Below are 17,818 nucleotides of genomic sequence, written 5' to 3' on the forward strand. Positions count from 1 at the left end.
TCGGGAATCAGCTTTTTAAAATAATTTATCGTGCCAAGAAAACCTCTCAATGTTTTCAAATTCGTTGGTCTTGGGTATTCATCTATGAGCTTGACTCTGTCTTCGGCTAATCTTACTGTTTTGGTGTCCAATTGAAAAACCCAAATAAATGACTTCTTTTTGAAAAAATTGACATTTTTCAATGTTTAATTTCAATCCCGCTGTGTCCAATTCTTTCAGAATTATTTCTATGTGTTCCAGATGACTCTGAGTATCTTGTGAAAAAATTAATAAATCATCGATATAATGAACTATGAAATCTTCATGGCGATTCAAAATGGTATGTAGAGCTCGGACGAGTGCAGCACAAGCACTCTGCAATCCAAATGACACTACCTTAAACCGGTAGACAATACCATCAATAGAAAAAGCGGTGTAGTTTCTACACTTTTCAGCTAACGGTATCAACCAAAAACTGTGTTTTAAGTCAATTTTCGAAAATATGTGTGACCCGGTGATTCTTCCAAAAATGGCCTCGATGTTTAGAGGTGATTCATATTGTGATACAGTGTGCTGGTTGATATTCCTGGCATCTAAACATAATCTCAATTCTCCATTGCTTTTCTTTACTATCACAATCGGATTAACATACGGTGAATCACATCTTTCGATGATTTGATCTTCCAACATTTTATTTATTTCTTCTTTCACCTCTTGTCGATACTTGTATGGAATCGGGTAAGTCTTTGATCGAAAATTTCCCAAGTTTTTCACCTCAAATGAATGTTCGTACTTTTTAGCCACTCTGTTTTCCTCATTGATCAAATTTTCGTAGTTTCTTAACATCAAACGCAATTCTTTTTCTTTCCCTTCTCCACATATCAATTTTCTGTCTTTTTTCTCAGATTCTTCACACATGTTTACCGTGCATTCTGCATCCTCGTTTGCATATACCTCCTCTTCAAATACCACTGTTTCAATCATATTCTTTTCACTTTCATTTTTTAGCTTTATTTCTTCTTCTCCTGAGCTCGTCTCTTCTTTTGAGGAATCCCAGGTTTCCTTTGTTTCTGATACTCTCAAATTTTCTTCTTCTGGGCTCAACTCTTCTTTTGAGGAGCCACAGGTTTCATTTTCTTTTATCCTTTTCTGACTTTTTCTCCCTTTTCTTCTTTGTCCTTGCTTCGTTGCCAAATTCATTTCCACTGTTTGTTCTTTACCTGATTCGTCCGTATTTTGTTTCTCCTGTTCCTTGTCCTGTTCCTTTTCTTTTTCTTCTGTTAGTTTCATAGTATTATTTTTAAAATCTATCACTACATGTTTTTCTGCCAATTCGTCAACTCCTACTATCATGTCATGTGACATATTTGGCATTATTACACATTGTAGTGCATACATATTCTTACCCAGTCGTACCATTACTCGTATGCCTTCATTTATAGTTGCCAATGTCCGTTTGTTTGCGCCCACTAAATTTACCCTAGGTATTTTGTAAATTAAATTTGTTAAGTTAACTTCTTCTATTAGTTTTCTGTTGACCAATGTTATTTCAGATCCAGTGTCTATCATAATTTTAATTGGTTTCTCGTTGATAAATCCATCCACAAATTTTAAATTAACTCCATTTTTCTTTTCGTTGTTTCCTGCCAATTTAATAAACTCCTTGGGGTGACAAAAGATTCCTGTTTGATTTTTGGTTTTTAGTGAGCGCCGTCGTGAAAAGACGCCGGTTGCTCATCGTTGTTTATATTTTCGTCATAATGTCTCTCTCCGTCATATTCATCTGTCTGGGTATTATTTACTTCTCTTCTATTTTCTCTTGGTCTGTCGGATCTGTTTCGGTTTTCTCGATATCCCTGTTCATTTTGTCTACCATTATTTCTGTTTTCTTGATTTGAGCGTGTGGTGTTTCTATTCTGGTATTCTCGATTTCTGTCCTCATTCCATTGCCTATTTCTTTGTTCATAATTTCCTCTTCCGTTGTCTCTATTTTCGTTTTCCCTTCTGGGATTAAAATCTCGTCTTGTATAGTCCCTCCTATTTTGATTTCTATCTCTGTAATCTTGTGTTTCTCGGGGCCTGTAATCTTCTCGCGACCTTCTTGATTTTCTTTCTCTTAGACGTGATTCTCTTATTTGTAGGAATTGGCATAAACTATCTATGTCTTTGTAATTTTGCAATGTGATATGGTCTTCCAGCGTTTCCTCGAAATGTCTTGCAATCAGTTCGACTAATTGTTCCGATGAGTAATTATATTGTAAATGTTTTGCATTATTGTAAATTTGTAAAGCATATGTCCTTTCTGATACCCCCATCCTATCATTGTATTTCCCATTTTGCAATTCCTTGTTAATTTCCAATTGTTGGACTTTTCCCCAGAAATAATTCAAAAATTTTTGTTCAAATTGTTGCCAATTGCCGAATTCTTCTTCTTTACTATCGAACCATAGGCTTGCTTCATATTTGAGATGGTTTCTGATAGTTTCTTTTGCTGTTTCGAAATTTCCGATGTGTTGTATTTTCTTTTTCAGGCTATTTATGAACGGCACTGGGTGTAATCTTCTTACGTCCCCGCCAAACCTTATCTTCACGTCATCTGTGCTATGTATAACCATTTCTCTTCTTTCTCCGACATTTTGTTGAGTATTGATTTCCGCAATCTTTCTTTCCACTTCTTCTATGTCTGCTTGAATAGCGTTTTGCAACTTGTTTTCCAAACTTTCCATTTCTTTTTTCTGGCAATTCGTTATCTCCTTTATTTTATTTTGAATTTTCATTTCTTGTTCTTTCATCTCGTTTTTCATTGTTGTCAAACATCCTTTTACTTCCTTTTCATACTTTCCTATGCGTTCCTCCATTTTCTTGTTGTTCTCTTCTATTGCTTGTTTCATTTTTTGTTGTGTTTCATCCATTTTTTGATCCAATTTTTGTTGTGTTTCATCCATTTTTTGTTGTGTTTCATCCATTTTTTGCTCCACTTTATCCATTTTCTTTGATGTTTCTTCCATGGCTTGTTTCGTTTCACGTTGATTTTCATCCATTTTTTGTTGTGTTTCTCTTTGATTGTCATCCAGTTTTTGTGACTGGAGTTGCATCAGTTGTAATAGTTTATCTATTCCTGATAATTCCTGATTTTCTGATGCCATGATTGTCGTGTCTAAAATATCTTCTTGGTCTGAATGTTCTTTTTGTTTTTTGTTGTCTTTGCTTTGGCTTCTTGTCACAGACATTTGTTTTCAAGAAGTACTATCCCCGCCAAATATGAAATTTTACTAGTATGTTACCAAGACGACTTTTTCTCACCCAAATATTATAAATTGTCAATAAATATATCAAATGTAAATATCGTAAAAATAAAATATTAAATCAGTTATGTAAAATTTGTACCTAAAGAGATCTAAAATTTTATGTTATCAAATGTAAGTATCTCACTTTTTACCACAGGCATATAAATTTTCAAATACCGGCTTTACTCTTTCTATCCTTCAAATTTGCCACTAGAAATACTTTTCAATGCTTTCCACGTTGGACGACAGTTGATGTGATCTTGATTTTTGATATGAGATAATATTCTTATATGTCATTTAATTTAATCAATGCATTAAAAATAATCTAATTAATTAACCTGATCACATATCAATATGTTTTCAATCTCAGGGCGAATTATAAATTAATTACTTACTTACGTGGCTTCTAAGTATTTCTCAATGGTTCCTAATCGGGATAGGAAAGAAAAGAGTAAAATAATACACACATATGGGTTACAATTATAATCAAAGTATTGTTTATTTTATTTAAATGGCAATCACTGCTTAATATTTGCTAGATCTTATTATTCTTAAACATAACATTTACAAATGGGAATCTTATTTCCTTTTGGTTTCCAATTGAAAGTTTTTATTAACATTTAACTATTAGGATTTATTAGCAACAATTGTATTTAAGTTTGATGAAGCTTTTCTGATATTATTGTTTATGTTCTTCAATTTATAATGTGGTATTTAATACGAAAAACCCATGCATTCATGTCCAAACAAATGAGACTGACCTTTTTCTGGTGAACTGAGAATGTCTTCACACAAGACCCGTTTCCTGCTATCCTTGGCTGCGATCAAAACCTCGTCCTGGCTTTCAGTAATGTTCTCCTTTGAAAACTAGCTCGTATATCTCTCGTTCCTGCTTCTGTCGTGATGCTGTGTTCTACCTTTTTCGAAACTGCAATCAGCTACCGGGACACTCTTGGCTCAAGGAGGTTCTTTACTCTCAACCTGGCCTACCTCTCGTTCCACGATAAATACTCCACACTCACGGAACTACACCGGCTTTCTCACTCTCCGTACACTACCGTCTACTACTGGACTTCACTTCTCGACAGCTCAAAACATTCTGATCTCTATTTGTCATTCATTCCCCTACTTTCTAAATATCCCTTCCAGATTCACAAATCAACCTTCCACCACCAACTCTCATTCGCAGTATTCCTCAAAACCAATTTTTAATCTTTCTAAATATGCTTAATGGATTTCAAAAAAAAATAGTTAATTCCCATTCTAAAATTACTTTCTACTATTTACAAAATTTAATGACCTATTATCTACTTCAACTGAGTCTTATTTAGCATAGGCTAATGATCGAACCTTCCGCGAACAACGATAATGACCTATTATCGATTTCAACTGAGTCTTATTTAGCATAGGCTAATGATCGAACCTTCCGCGAACAACGATAATGGTACGCGCCATTCACTTTGTTTATTCTCGGCGCATTGTCCCGAGTTTCGTAAGCTTCTTCTAATCACTTCTTAAAATTACATATAACAATTTGTTGTATACAGGTTGTTCTAAATTTATATGCCCGTGGTTGAGAAAATTGAAAATATTTTATATTAAATTGAATTCTGTTTATAATTATCAAAATTTAATTTTCATATCAAATAGAAATATAACAATATATTGGTCCTCTCGTTTGATATTGGATCCGTTTATGAAGATAAACGGATATTCTCATAAACTTTGTCTTCTTGACGTTCATTGTTAGACCGTATTCTTGTTTAAACTCCGCTATTCTGATCACCAGCCTCTTAAGATCCCCAATATTTTCAGCTAAGATGACAGTGTTATCCGCATATCTAACGTTGTTAATTAATGGGAACTCCAATTACCAATATTCCAGCTGTTTCAACCTCAAGAGCTTTTTCCAAGATCTTCTCCCAGTAGCCATTAAAAAAGAATTGGCGACAACACGCATCCCTGTCTCACTCCACATCTGATCTCAATTTTTTCTGACAGCTGATCGTTAACACGTACTTTTGCTCGTTGCGTATAGTATAAATTCGATATAATCCTGAGGTCATTGTAGTCTATCTTCTTTGATTCCAGGACATGCATTAATTGTTCATGTCGGACTTTGTCAAATGCTTTATTAGAGTCAATAAAAAACGCATATACATCTTGATTGATGTCCAGACACCGAGACACCTTTATATAAGTATGTTAAGTGAAAAAAGAGCTTCACGAGTTCCTAGTCCTTTGCGAAACCCAAATTGCGTATCATTAATGTCTATGTCCAAATTATGATATACATATTCAGTTATGGATGACTTTTAGGAGCAACTTTAGCACATCAGACATCAAGCTAATGGTGCGGTAGTCGTTGCATTCTCTTGCGGTTTTCTTAGGGAGACAAATATAAAGATTGACGTTAACCATTCTTTGGGTAATGTGCATGAGCTATAAATTTTGTTCAAGAGTATCACTAAAACATCAATATGCTGCTCATCTATAATTTTTACAAGGTCGGTAGGAAGCATGTATTATTTCTTCTTTTGTAATATCTGTAGGGAATAAATACAGAATTGCAATAGAAAGTTATGCATTTCCGTACGCGGGTAATTATTTTTGATATATGGATTAGGTATGAGTGGTCCATTGAATTTTATTGAAACTTTCTGAAGATTGCTTCTAAGTAACTTATGCATATTACAAGTTCTGAGCCTTTGAATTTCGATTAATTTTAGAAATGCAATACAATAGTAATTGGAATTACTTACAATGGATCTTTTAAACGTGTTATGCAATGAGCGGCTGTAAGTATATATTTATTATTGATAATAGTTCCACCACATCTAAACTCTGCGCCTGTACCTGTAAAAATAGCAAATATTAATAATGTGAGAAAATTTAAAGCTAGATACATAAAAGACATAAATTAATAATAACGTACATATACAGTGAGTCCGTAAAGTAACGCATAAATTAATTATTAGCTAAATAAGCAACAATATTAGAAAGTCCCGAAACAGGTCGATATTTATTTTTAAATTAAGATTTTTTTGCATATATATCATGCTAGTGACGTCATCCATCTGGGCGTGATGGCGTAATCGATGATTTTTTTAAATAAAAGTAAGGGTCATGTTATAGCTAATTTAAAAGGGTATTTAATTATCTATTCAGTAATATAAACATAATATAATTATTTATACACGGTGTCCAAAAGATTTTTTTTAATTAAATTAATTGACACAAAAAAAGAATGTATGTAATGTATTTAATTCTAAATACATTTTACTTACGTCAGAAAACAGAAAAATCTTTTACTTGAAAAATAAATATTTATTTTCGCTTGAATGAAATATTCAGTCACAAAGAGGCAGGAGGGTGGCAGTTTTAACTATGAATTTAAGAGTAGCGCGTCATCAATATTTTTGTTTTTCGAAAATTCTGCAAACTTTCAACAGTGAGGCAACAGTGCGTCGGCTATACGACAGTGACAGAGACATCATACTATCACAAACAATAATGAAACATGTTATTTTTATATTACGATATCTATATTACGTTACGATATTTTATATTACGTTATCGATGGTCGAATCGATGGTAATATCCAGGAACCCAATTAGATGTAAGTTAGTAGTGGACGACCATATAATCGAACAGGTAATGGATTGCAGATACTTAGGTGTGGAAATATCTAGCGACAGGCATCTGTGGCAAGAATCAAAACAGCAGGCAATAAAAGCAGCGAGAATATCTGGTTTCCTGAGGGATATAATCTGGCGGAATAAATACATGAGCACCGAAAGCAAAGTCCGCATTTATAAGACATGTGTTAGACCGGTACTGACATACGCAGCTGAGACAAGGGCCGAGACAACAAAGACCAAACAGATAATGAGAACAACAGAGATGAAAACCCTAAGATCCATAAGAGGTATCACACTCAGAGATAGAGTACGAAACGAAGACACATTGAGAGAGCTAGGCGTTCAGGACGTAGTGAGATGGACAAGAGCGCGACGACGCATGTGGAGGGACCACGTAGATCGGATGGACCCTGAACGTATGGCGCATTGGGCGAAAACACAGAAGCCCAACACCAAGCGACCCATAGGAAGACCCAAAAAACGATGGTACGAGAGTTGGAGCTCCGGATCGCAGCAAAGACTGTAACAGAAGAAACAGGACATAGTCCTATTACAAGAAGAAGAAGAAGAAGAAGAAGAAGAAGAAGAAGAAGAAGAAGAAGAAGAAGAAGAAGTTATTTTTATAGTTTTTAGCACGGTTGTGAGGCCAAAAGAAGAATAAGAAGCTTTCTATTGGTCAGAATCTCATATTTGGTCAGAATCTCATATGAATGAAATAATCAGTGTGCTGTAAATGGAGAAATACTTTTGTAAAATGGAACGATAATGAGTGTGTTACTATAGCATCTAATTTTGACAATATAGAACCTCTCGCTTAAGCTAGTAGATGGGATCGCAAGCTCAAAAGAACACGTTTGATTTCTCAACCACAAGTGTTAAAAATTATCATAACTACATGGAAGGTCTGGATCAACACGACCGGCTTGTTGGAAAATATGCCACTAAAATTAGAGTCAAGAAGTGATAAATATTCTCTACAAACAAGTCAATAAGTCAAATATTACTCTATTAAATCTTCGTCGATCTGTAGCAGTTTCCTACCTAAAATTAGTCAATAGTTCCAGGAGTATTATAGAAGGACCGATGTATTAAATAGTGTGTTGTTGCTGCCTTCTGGTTCTAATTAATTAAAAAGACTAAACACGTCTTACTATACATTATATTTTATTCACTGGTATCCAATATCTAAACAATGACATTAATGATTCATAGCGCCTCGCCTTACTACATACTAACTTCTAATAATTATTTGTATATATATATATATATATATATATATATCCATACTGATTGCTCAGCGTGTTTTTATACCTATCTGAACCATAACAAATATAGTTCAAGTTCACTCGTAATAAACATGTGATACAAACTATAAGCTATTGTTTTTATGTATGTTCAATACCCTAAAGGTTAATAACATCATATTTAAATTATGATTTATACAGAGGGTTCATAATATACCACATCTCCGCCGTTTTTAAAAAAGAAAGTCCTAAGAAGAGAAGAAGAATATCTGACGGTATATTCCTCTTTCCCTTTTACAAAATGTTTATGGTTACCTAATACTATTTTCAAAAATTAAATTTCCTAACTATCCTAACTAACTGTAACATGGTACGTTTCAGAGTTTTTTTTTAATCCTAAAAATTGTTTATTATTATCACTAATTCACTTTCTGTTCCGTCTTGCTTTTTAGTCTTTTCTCCATTCACAAAACAGTGTCCACATAAAAACAGTGACTAAACCTATCGGGATTTTTAATATAGTCTTTTAGTGCCTATATGCATCTCCTATAAGCAGGGGAATAATCTAATCTACCTAACTGAAAATCTTGTATCTAACTAAAAGTCCAAAGCTAAGCTAATATTACTCGAATAAGTAAAAACAAATGTATCCTTTACTCTATTAATAATTCCTATTTCAGTCTTCTTTTGATTTATTTATATATGTCTTACTAACTTTAAAATAATGTACCTATAATAAAAATGTAATCTCTCTAAAAAACTTCTAATGTGTCTCTAAAAACTTCTAATAACTCTCTTGTACCTATAATAAAGATTTAATCTCTGTTGCTGAATGTCTAAAAATTTCACTTTTTGTGTCCCTTTGCTTACTATCTACTAACACTTATTGTAAGATATTGTCTATCCTTAATTCAAACACTTCCATTTTCCGCGAAAATTTAACCTGAATTCATTAAATACATTTAAAAATAAGTTATTTATAATTAACATTATTTTAGAGAAAAAAAAATTTACAACTTTAATTCTTAGACATAATTCAATGATTAGCTACTTATTTGCTTAGTATCTTCTTAATTTTGCTTCTTTTCTTGCAATTTTTATGTGTCTTCTTTCATTTTTCCCACATATTTTAATAAAACTCTCTTTTTTCCTTTCTTTTCTTCTTGTCTGGTACTACAACTCATATAATTCATTTTTCTTCATATAATAACACTTCTACAGTGTACATAATTCATCTTCATATACATATTTCATATAACAATCATACATCATTTATCTCATGTATCATTTCATATAACATCATAATCATCACTTCATATACTAGCTCCGATACCTTCGTTTTACCTTACTAAAAGAGGTTTCACTCGGATGTCTTAGTTCTCCGCCAATATTAACCCAAATTTTCGCCCTGATCTGTACGCACCATTTAGGTGGTATAGTTAACTCAAAACACGAAATAGGTATTTTATGCGGTTCAAATTCTTCTAAAAATATCACAACCTCAATCCCTTGCTTTGAGGCCGTTGTTTATTCACGAATAACCATGAATAAAATAGGTACCCTTCAAAACACAGAGTGGGTCTCTAATAAGCGTTCAAGCTTCTATAAATCACTTAGTACCTTCCTAATTTGACAAGAGCCGTGGGTTTCTTATTGTCTCAAGTTGCCTCATAATATTTAGCTTATAATATTGTTAGTTCTTCTTCTTATCTATATAGTTCTTCTTCAAATTCCTTATCTCGACTCATCAGATCGGTTCGTTAAAAATATATCTCTTGCTTATAGCAATGTTTGTTGTATGTCATCCCTAATCATTATTTATTAAAAAATATCATTTATCACTCAAAAAATATTAATTCAGGTTCATATCATACAAAATTTAACACAAAATCGATAAAAATGTATCTAAAATATCAATAACAAAAACAACTGCTAATAAAATTGAATAATAGTATACATATTCAAAAAAAATTCAATAAAAATTCAAAAATAGCATATGCAAAAGTTAGATAAAAATATTCAAAATAAGTTTATATCTCAAACTTCGATAGAAATTTTTGGAAAAAATTCGATATTCCATAAAATATTCAAAAATAACCGTACTAAAAATCGAAATCGGATAGAGATTTTTCAAATAAATTCAATAAAGATTCAAAATTCAATAAGAATTCAAGAATAGCATATATAATAAACTTTGATAAAAATATTCAATTCAAAAATCACTTCATGTTTCAAAATTGATAGATATTCTTAAAAAAATCGATACTTCATAAATTATTCAAAAATCAGCAAAGATAAATATTCAATGTTCAATAATAATATAAAAACGAGGGAAGCATTTTTAATAAAGATAGACATTCTTACTTACATTTTATCACTTTGTCTTTGTTCCCTGGGTTCTCTGCATCTTCGTCCTGGTCCATCTTCGCCGTCTCCGTTTCCAATTTGTTACCGCCATCTCTGCTCCTTTCAGAAGACCTCCTCTAATCTGCAGGATCAGCCATGTATTAAATAGTGTGTTGTTACTGCCTTCTGGTTCTAATTAATTAAAAAGACTAAACACGTCTTACTATACATTATATTTTATTCACTGGTATCCAATATCTAAACAATGACATTAATGATTCATAGCGCCTCGCCTTACTACATACTAACTTCTAATAATTATTTGTATATATATATATATATATATATATATATCCATACTGATTGCTCAGCGTGTTTTTATACCTATCTGAACCATAACAAATATAGTTCAAGTTCACTCGTAATAAACATGTGATACAAACTATAAGCTATTGTTTTTATGTATGTTCAATACCCTAAAGGTTAATAACATCATATTTAAATTATGATTTATACAGAGGGTTCATAATATACCACACCGAGTACATTATCAACAAAAGTTTTTATGGACGTAAGAAGGAATGGACACTTCATGGAAAAGCGTGAAATGCAGAGACAATGTCCAGGAGAAAATTGTAAAGCCAAACCACTAACACACTGTGGAAAATGTACTGCCACATTATGTAAAAATTGTTTGGTACAGTATCATAAAAAATAAACTTGTTTTTATTAGATGTAAATAAAAATTCTAATTCTCATAATTGTTTTAAACTCATTCATATATACCTCGAATTATGATCGTAATGATCGTATGCCGATCATAATTCAAAAATGCGAAAATATAAATTAATTTCATGAATATTTTCTGATAAAGAACAAGATTGCTGATAATGATGTATAACCAAAATTTTGAAATTTGAAAAAAAATAACTTTGGCGTTAATTGGTTTAAGTATTTATACTCGGCACTCATGGTGTTAACTAAATTATGTTAACAAAATCTTACTTGTTCTATATCTTAGTAAAGTCATCCAAGGGAATTCGTTTATTTCAGCATTTTTTCCATTTCTAATCTTATTAGGTATGTCTAGGTAGCCACAGTCAGGCGGTAGCAAACGTAAGTTTCTATGATTCGATACATCTGGCGGGTCTTGTTGCACTTCTTGACTCGAATCATCTTGGAGTATTATAGGCCCTTGTGGACAGCAAACATTGGCCATGTTATACGCAAAGCTGTAAAAATATCATATTTAAACATACAAAACGAATGAAAATATAAACGTCGTATATTAAAGTGTAAAGGTATTCTATTTTCCTTAGCTAAGCGCTTTCGACAAAATTGTCATCTTCGGAGCTAATGGTCAATGTATAAAAAAGAAGTAACACTACGAGTTGTGTGTGTGCGCATCGTGTTGAACATTGGATATTAAAAATGTATTACAATATGTAGATATAATGTGTGGCAATTAAGGGGAAAAAGAAGAAGTTGTCAACATATTATATGGGATTAACAAAGGCTCCGTTGCTCAGAATCGATTACAGATGTGGGAGTGGTTCTTTACATATTCTTATTAGCTGGGAAATACAGGGTGTCCAGAAACTCTACCGACAAACGAAGACAGGAGATTCCTCAGATAATTTTAAGACAATTTAACCCAATTCCCCTAGTCCGAAAATGCTTCCTAAGGGAGCTAGAGCTCTTTGAAGATGGCGTCATGTAATTAGTTTTTCTTAAACACCTCCAAAATGCTTCTAGTTAGAAAAACAAAAATTGGTATGCGTATTTACTTTCCAGAAATGAATCGATTCCATCCATTGCGAATTTCTAATACCGGTCATAGGCGTTCGTTTTGGGTAGGGCAACGGTTATTTTATCGCCTAACTTTTTGTCTAAAATTCTTAAGCTTTTTTGACTCTGAATTATTAAATTGTGAGGTATTCTAGTACTAAAAGGTACTCTTACTTTAAGTCGATATGATACACTTTTTTCTAGAAAAATCGAATTGAAAATTTTTCGTTCCTTGAAATTCAAAAAAAAGATTAAAAAAAACTATTTAGAAAGCTAAAACTGGTACATTTATTTATATTCCAGAGATTAATCGATTTCATTAATGGCGAATTTCTAGTACCGTTCATAAGTGTCCGTTTTGGGTAGGTCATCTTATACCATAACTTTATTGTCTTTAATTTTTAAGTATTTTTGACACTAGATTATTCAATGAGATATTCGAGTACTAAAAGTTACTCTTGCTTTAAGTTGGTAAAATACATCGTTTTTTTTATTTTTTTCAATCTTTTGTTTCAAATTCCCAAAACTAACTACTTTCAAATCGATTTTTCTAGAAAACGGTGTGTCCTACCGACTTAAAGTAAAAGTATCTTTTAGTACTAGAATACCTCACAGTTTAATAATCCAGTATCAAAAATGCTTAAAAGTTGAAGACAAAAAAGTTATGCGATAAAATAACTGTTGCCCTATCCAAAACGGACGCCTATGGCCGGTATTAGAAATTCGAGATGGATGCAATAAATTCATTTCTGGACAGTAAATATTTATACAAAGTTTCGTTTATCTAAATAAAAGAGTTCTGGAGGTATTTAAGAAAAACTAATTACATGGCGCCATCTTCAAAGGGCTCTAGCTCCCTTAGGAAGCATTTTCGGACTAGGTGAATTGGGTTAAATTGTCTTAAAATCTTCGTTTGTCGGTAGAGTTTCTGGACACCCTGTAGATGATAAATAATAAACAAAAATAAAAAAAGGAAAATAGCTACGAGAGCTAAACTAGGGCATAATGGATAAAAAAATCAATAAATAATGAAGCAATATAAAGCCGAAAGGGCGCCACTTTGATCTTTTAGTTTTGAAAAGGAAGACAAAAAAAACTCTTTAATAAACAAATCAAATGAAAACTAATTAAATGTAAATAATTATCTTAAGATAAATATAAATTTATATAATATTATTATAATGGTAAATAAAACCTACCTTAATATTTCTTACTCAGTTGACCAAAGAGAAGGAAGTTGGACAATAATTAATAGTAAGCAAACATTATTACAAATGAATACTATTTATTGAAAATAAAAAATTGAAAAGAGAAATTAATGTGAACCTCTTTCTGGGTTTACATTTTATAAGAGGAATCCACAAATACAAATAAATTTACAATCTTAAGTACCTTTGTGTCTCTGCAAATGTCCTGCTGTTTCCAAGGCTAAGTTTAGATGATACAGCCGTAGCATTTTTCACTTCACTGGTAGGTACCACAGAAAATACAATACTGATGGTACATTTTTGTCTCTCCTTTTATGAATATAGTTTGAAAAGTACAGCAATTAATTACTTGTTGTAGTGACTTAACTTGTTGTAGTAACTTAAAAAAACGGCTTCATTTCACTACTTCAATTATTAATAATAACTGCTTGAGACATCTAGTTAACTCCTAACTGCTTGCCAAAGGAACTGGAGGTGTTTTCCACACCGAAATACAAGCATTGACCATCGACCATCGAACACTGTAGCTAGATCGATAATCTTCATTATTGCACCTAAATGCAAGATATGCCGGTGCAAAAGATGGCATAGCATCGGACACTACATCGTTAGAATCGACTTCTTCACATCGTCGGCTGATGGATAATGAATTTTGTTACCCGTGTTGAGCTGCCCCCCCCCCCCACTTGCAAAAATCAAAAAACAAATAGCCCTGATTTATGAGCTATTTATGAGCTCTCATATTCCGCAAACTAAAAATTTTGAGCTCGTTCCACTGAGCAGGAATTTGATACTTTAGTGGGGGGGGGGGGGGGCTGAGTCTGCCCCCCCCCACTACTTAAAAATAGGAATATTGAATCGGTTTTTGCGGCAGAATTACGAGCTATTTATGAGCTCTTGAAATTATATAGTTTAGATTTTTGAGCTCATCCCCTTCACCCCCAAACAACCCTTTAATTGATTTAACTTAAGAGAAAAATGCTGAGAAAACTTCAAATATATCGTATTGCGGATATAATTCCTATAGCTTATATACTCTAAGAATAAACTATTAAACCACGTGCATTTCGATTATTGAGCTACAACCCCTTCTCAAGAAAACCACCCTATCTTCCCGGCTTAAGAGAAAGTTGTACTTAAAATGCATTAAACTAATTATTTGGCGACTACATATCATTGAATAATTTATAAGCTTCAAAATTACGCGCATTTAGATCAGTAAATTGCAATTTATTTTGTATAGTGCAGTCACTGAAGGTAAAAATCAACGATTACCTTCAATTTCGGTGAACCTTCATCGATTTTCACGAAAATTGGTCAGTGGTTAGAGGATACGTCAAGAAACAAAGGTGACATGGTACCACCTTGCGCCTTTACCCTGAGGGTGGATACCGCCCCTTCTCGGGGTGAAAATTGTTTTATTAAAAATAACTGCACAAATCAATAAAGGAACAAATTAAAAGCAAAATTTAATATATAAAGTTAATAAAATAAGTCAATAATTAAGTATTTTCTATGGGAAATAAGCCACAATTTTACTAAAAAATGAATTTATTAACGTTTCGAAGCCCAAATCGGGTTTCGTTGTCAAAATATAAAATACTATTAAAATAAATTATTGAATTAAAATAAATTGTCAAAATAGAAAATACTTAATTATAAAAATGCCACAAGGAAATAGCTTCAGAATAACAATAAGTCAATACTTTTTAAGTTATTAAAGATCAAAGATTTTAATTATTCGGGAAAAAAATGCATGTTATGAAGCGGTTTTTCGTAAATCACTGAAAAATTGTAAGTTTTTACAAAAAAGTTAATAGTAGTTTAATTCGTATAGCTTATATTCTAAGAATAAACTCTTAAATCACGCGCCTTTCGATTATAGAGCTACAACCCCTTCGTAAGAAAACCATCCCATATTCCCGGCTTAAGAGAGAGTTGTACTTAAAATAATTTAAATTAATTATTTGGCGACTACATATCGTTTAATAATTTATAAGCTTGCAAAATATACGCATCTCAATTATTGAATTGCCATTTTCTTTCTATAGTGCAGTCACTGAAGGTAAAAATCAACTATGACCTTCGATTTCGGTAAATCTCCATTCATTTCCACGAATTAACAATAACAACTTGGGGTTTTAACCTGGGGTGTATGTCACCCCTTCTCGGGGGTGAAAATTACTTTATTAAAAATAACCCCACAAATCGAGAGAGGGACAAATTGTAAGCAAAATTTGTTATATAATGTTATTAAAATAAATCAATACTTTTTGAGGTATTAAAGATCAAATATTTTAATTTTTGTGGAAGAAAATGCATGCTTTAAAGCGATTTTTCATAAATAATTCAAAAACTGTAAGTTTTTACAAAAAAGTGTTCATCACTAAAATTGAAGCTAATAAGAAATATAATAAATTGCTTACTTGAAAAACCCTTTAGTGTTAATTTAAAGTAAGTTATTGGTAATTAAATGTATATTGTTTCTGCGACTATTCAAATCTAAGGATTCAAGCTGAAATAACGGGAAAGAGATGCATTTTATAACACTTAGGTACTAAATACTTGTCAAAGTACTTAGAAATACCTATCAAAAATGAGCTCCAGAAAAAGTTGATAGCATCAAAATCCGCTCACCAATTTTCGTGAAAATGAATGGAGATTTACCGAAATCGAAGGTCATAGTTGATTTTTACCTTCAGTGACTGCACTATAGAAAGAAAATGGCAATTCAATAATTGAGATGCGTATATTTTGCTAGCTCATAAATTATTAAACGATATGTAGTCGCCAAATAATTAATTTAAATTATTTTAAGTACAACTCTCTCTGAAGCCGGGAATATGGGATGGTTTTCTTACGAAGGGGTTGTAGCTCTATAATCGAAAGGCGCGTGATTTAAGAGTTTATTCTTAGAATATAAGCTATACGAATTAAACTACTATTAACTTTTTTGTAAAAACTTACAGTTTTTCAGTGATTTACGAAAAACCGCTTCATAACATGCATTTTTTTCACGAATAGTGATCTTTAATAACTTAAAAAGTATTGACTTATTTTATTAACTTTATATAATAAATTTTGCTTTTTATTTGTTCTTTTATTGATTTGTGCAGTTATTTTTAATAAAACAATTTTCACCCCCGAGAAGGGGCGGTATCCACCCTCAGGGTAAAGGCGCAAGGTGGTACCATGTCACCTTTGTTTCTTGACGTATCCTCTATCCACTGACGAATTTTCGTGAAAATCGATGAAGGTTCAACGAAATTGAAGGTAATCGTTGATTTTTACCTTCAGTGACTGCACTATACAAAATAAATTGCAATTTACTGATCTAAATGCGCGTAATTTGGAAGCTTATAAATTATTCAATGATATGTAGTCGCCAAATAATTAGTTTAATGCATTTTAAGTACAACTTTCTCTTAAGCCGGGAAGATAGGGTGGTTTTCTTGCGAAGGGGTTGTAGTTCAATAATCGAAATGCACGTGGTTTAATAGTTTATTCTTAGAGTATATAAGCTATAGGAATTATATCCGCAATACGATATATTTTAGGTTTTCTCAGCATTTTTCTCTTAAGTTAAATCAATTAAAGGGTTGTTTGGGGGTGAAGGGGATGAGCTCAAAAATCTAAACTATATAATTTCAAAAGCTCATAAATAGCTCGTAATTCTGCCGCAAAAACCGATTCAATATTCCTATTTTTAAGTAGTGGGGGGGCTGACTCAGCCCCCCCCCCCCCCACTAAAGTATCAAATTCCTGCTCAGTGGAACGAGCTCAAAATTTTTAGTTTGCGGAATATGAGAGCTCATAAATAGCTCATAAATCAGGGCTATTTGTTTTTTGATTTTTGCAAGTGGGGGGGGGGGCAGCTCAACACGAGTAATTTTGTTAAGCTCTCCAGATCACTTGGATCTACAGACCGAGCGCGTCTCGTAAATTGCACGGCTTCGCGCAATCGTACTTGAGACACTGTGTCAGGTGAGGTGTTTGAAAATTTGAGTAACTTGATTCTGTGGTGTGAATTTCTAAAACTTTAAGTGTGGTTTTTGACCGTTGCTTGTGAGAAATTATTTATTTAGTGTTGGGTTTATAATTTAAACTTTTGTTTTATTTTCAAAGTGTTCTTTTTGTTGTAAGTAGAAAATGAATCGTCGTACTAAGTGTAACATACACTTTTCGAAATCTTCTAACTTGACGGCACATGTAAAAAGAAAACATCCAGGTAATACAATTTATTTTTTATGTGTATCAGTATATAATATATGTTTTAAAATAAGTTTTGTTTTATTTTTTGAGAAAAAATAAAAAATACAGCATAC

General features: G+C 32.4%; 1 protein-coding gene across 1 annotated transcript in view; it reads right to left on the reverse strand.

Moving 5' to 3' along the window:
• Positions 1–17,818, reverse strand: part of LOC114331475 (phenoloxidase-activating factor 1-like) — a 145,851-nt gene that overhangs the window by 39,127 nt on the left and 88,906 nt on the right. The window contains exons 3-4 of the mRNA XM_028281063.2: positions 11,503–11,729; positions 6,029–6,122 (exon numbers count right to left, since the gene is read on the reverse strand). Coding sequence (XP_028136864.2) covers positions 6,029–6,122; positions 11,503–11,729 — 321 coding nt within the window. The remainder of the gene's footprint in view (positions 1–6,028; positions 6,123–11,502; positions 11,730–17,818) is intronic.

Source organism: Diabrotica virgifera, chromosome 6 (genome assembly GCF_917563875.1).
Source record: "Diabrotica virgifera virgifera chromosome 6, PGI_DIABVI_V3a".
In the NCBI taxonomy this organism is placed as follows: Eukaryota; Metazoa; Arthropoda; class Insecta; order Coleoptera; family Chrysomelidae; genus Diabrotica; species Diabrotica virgifera.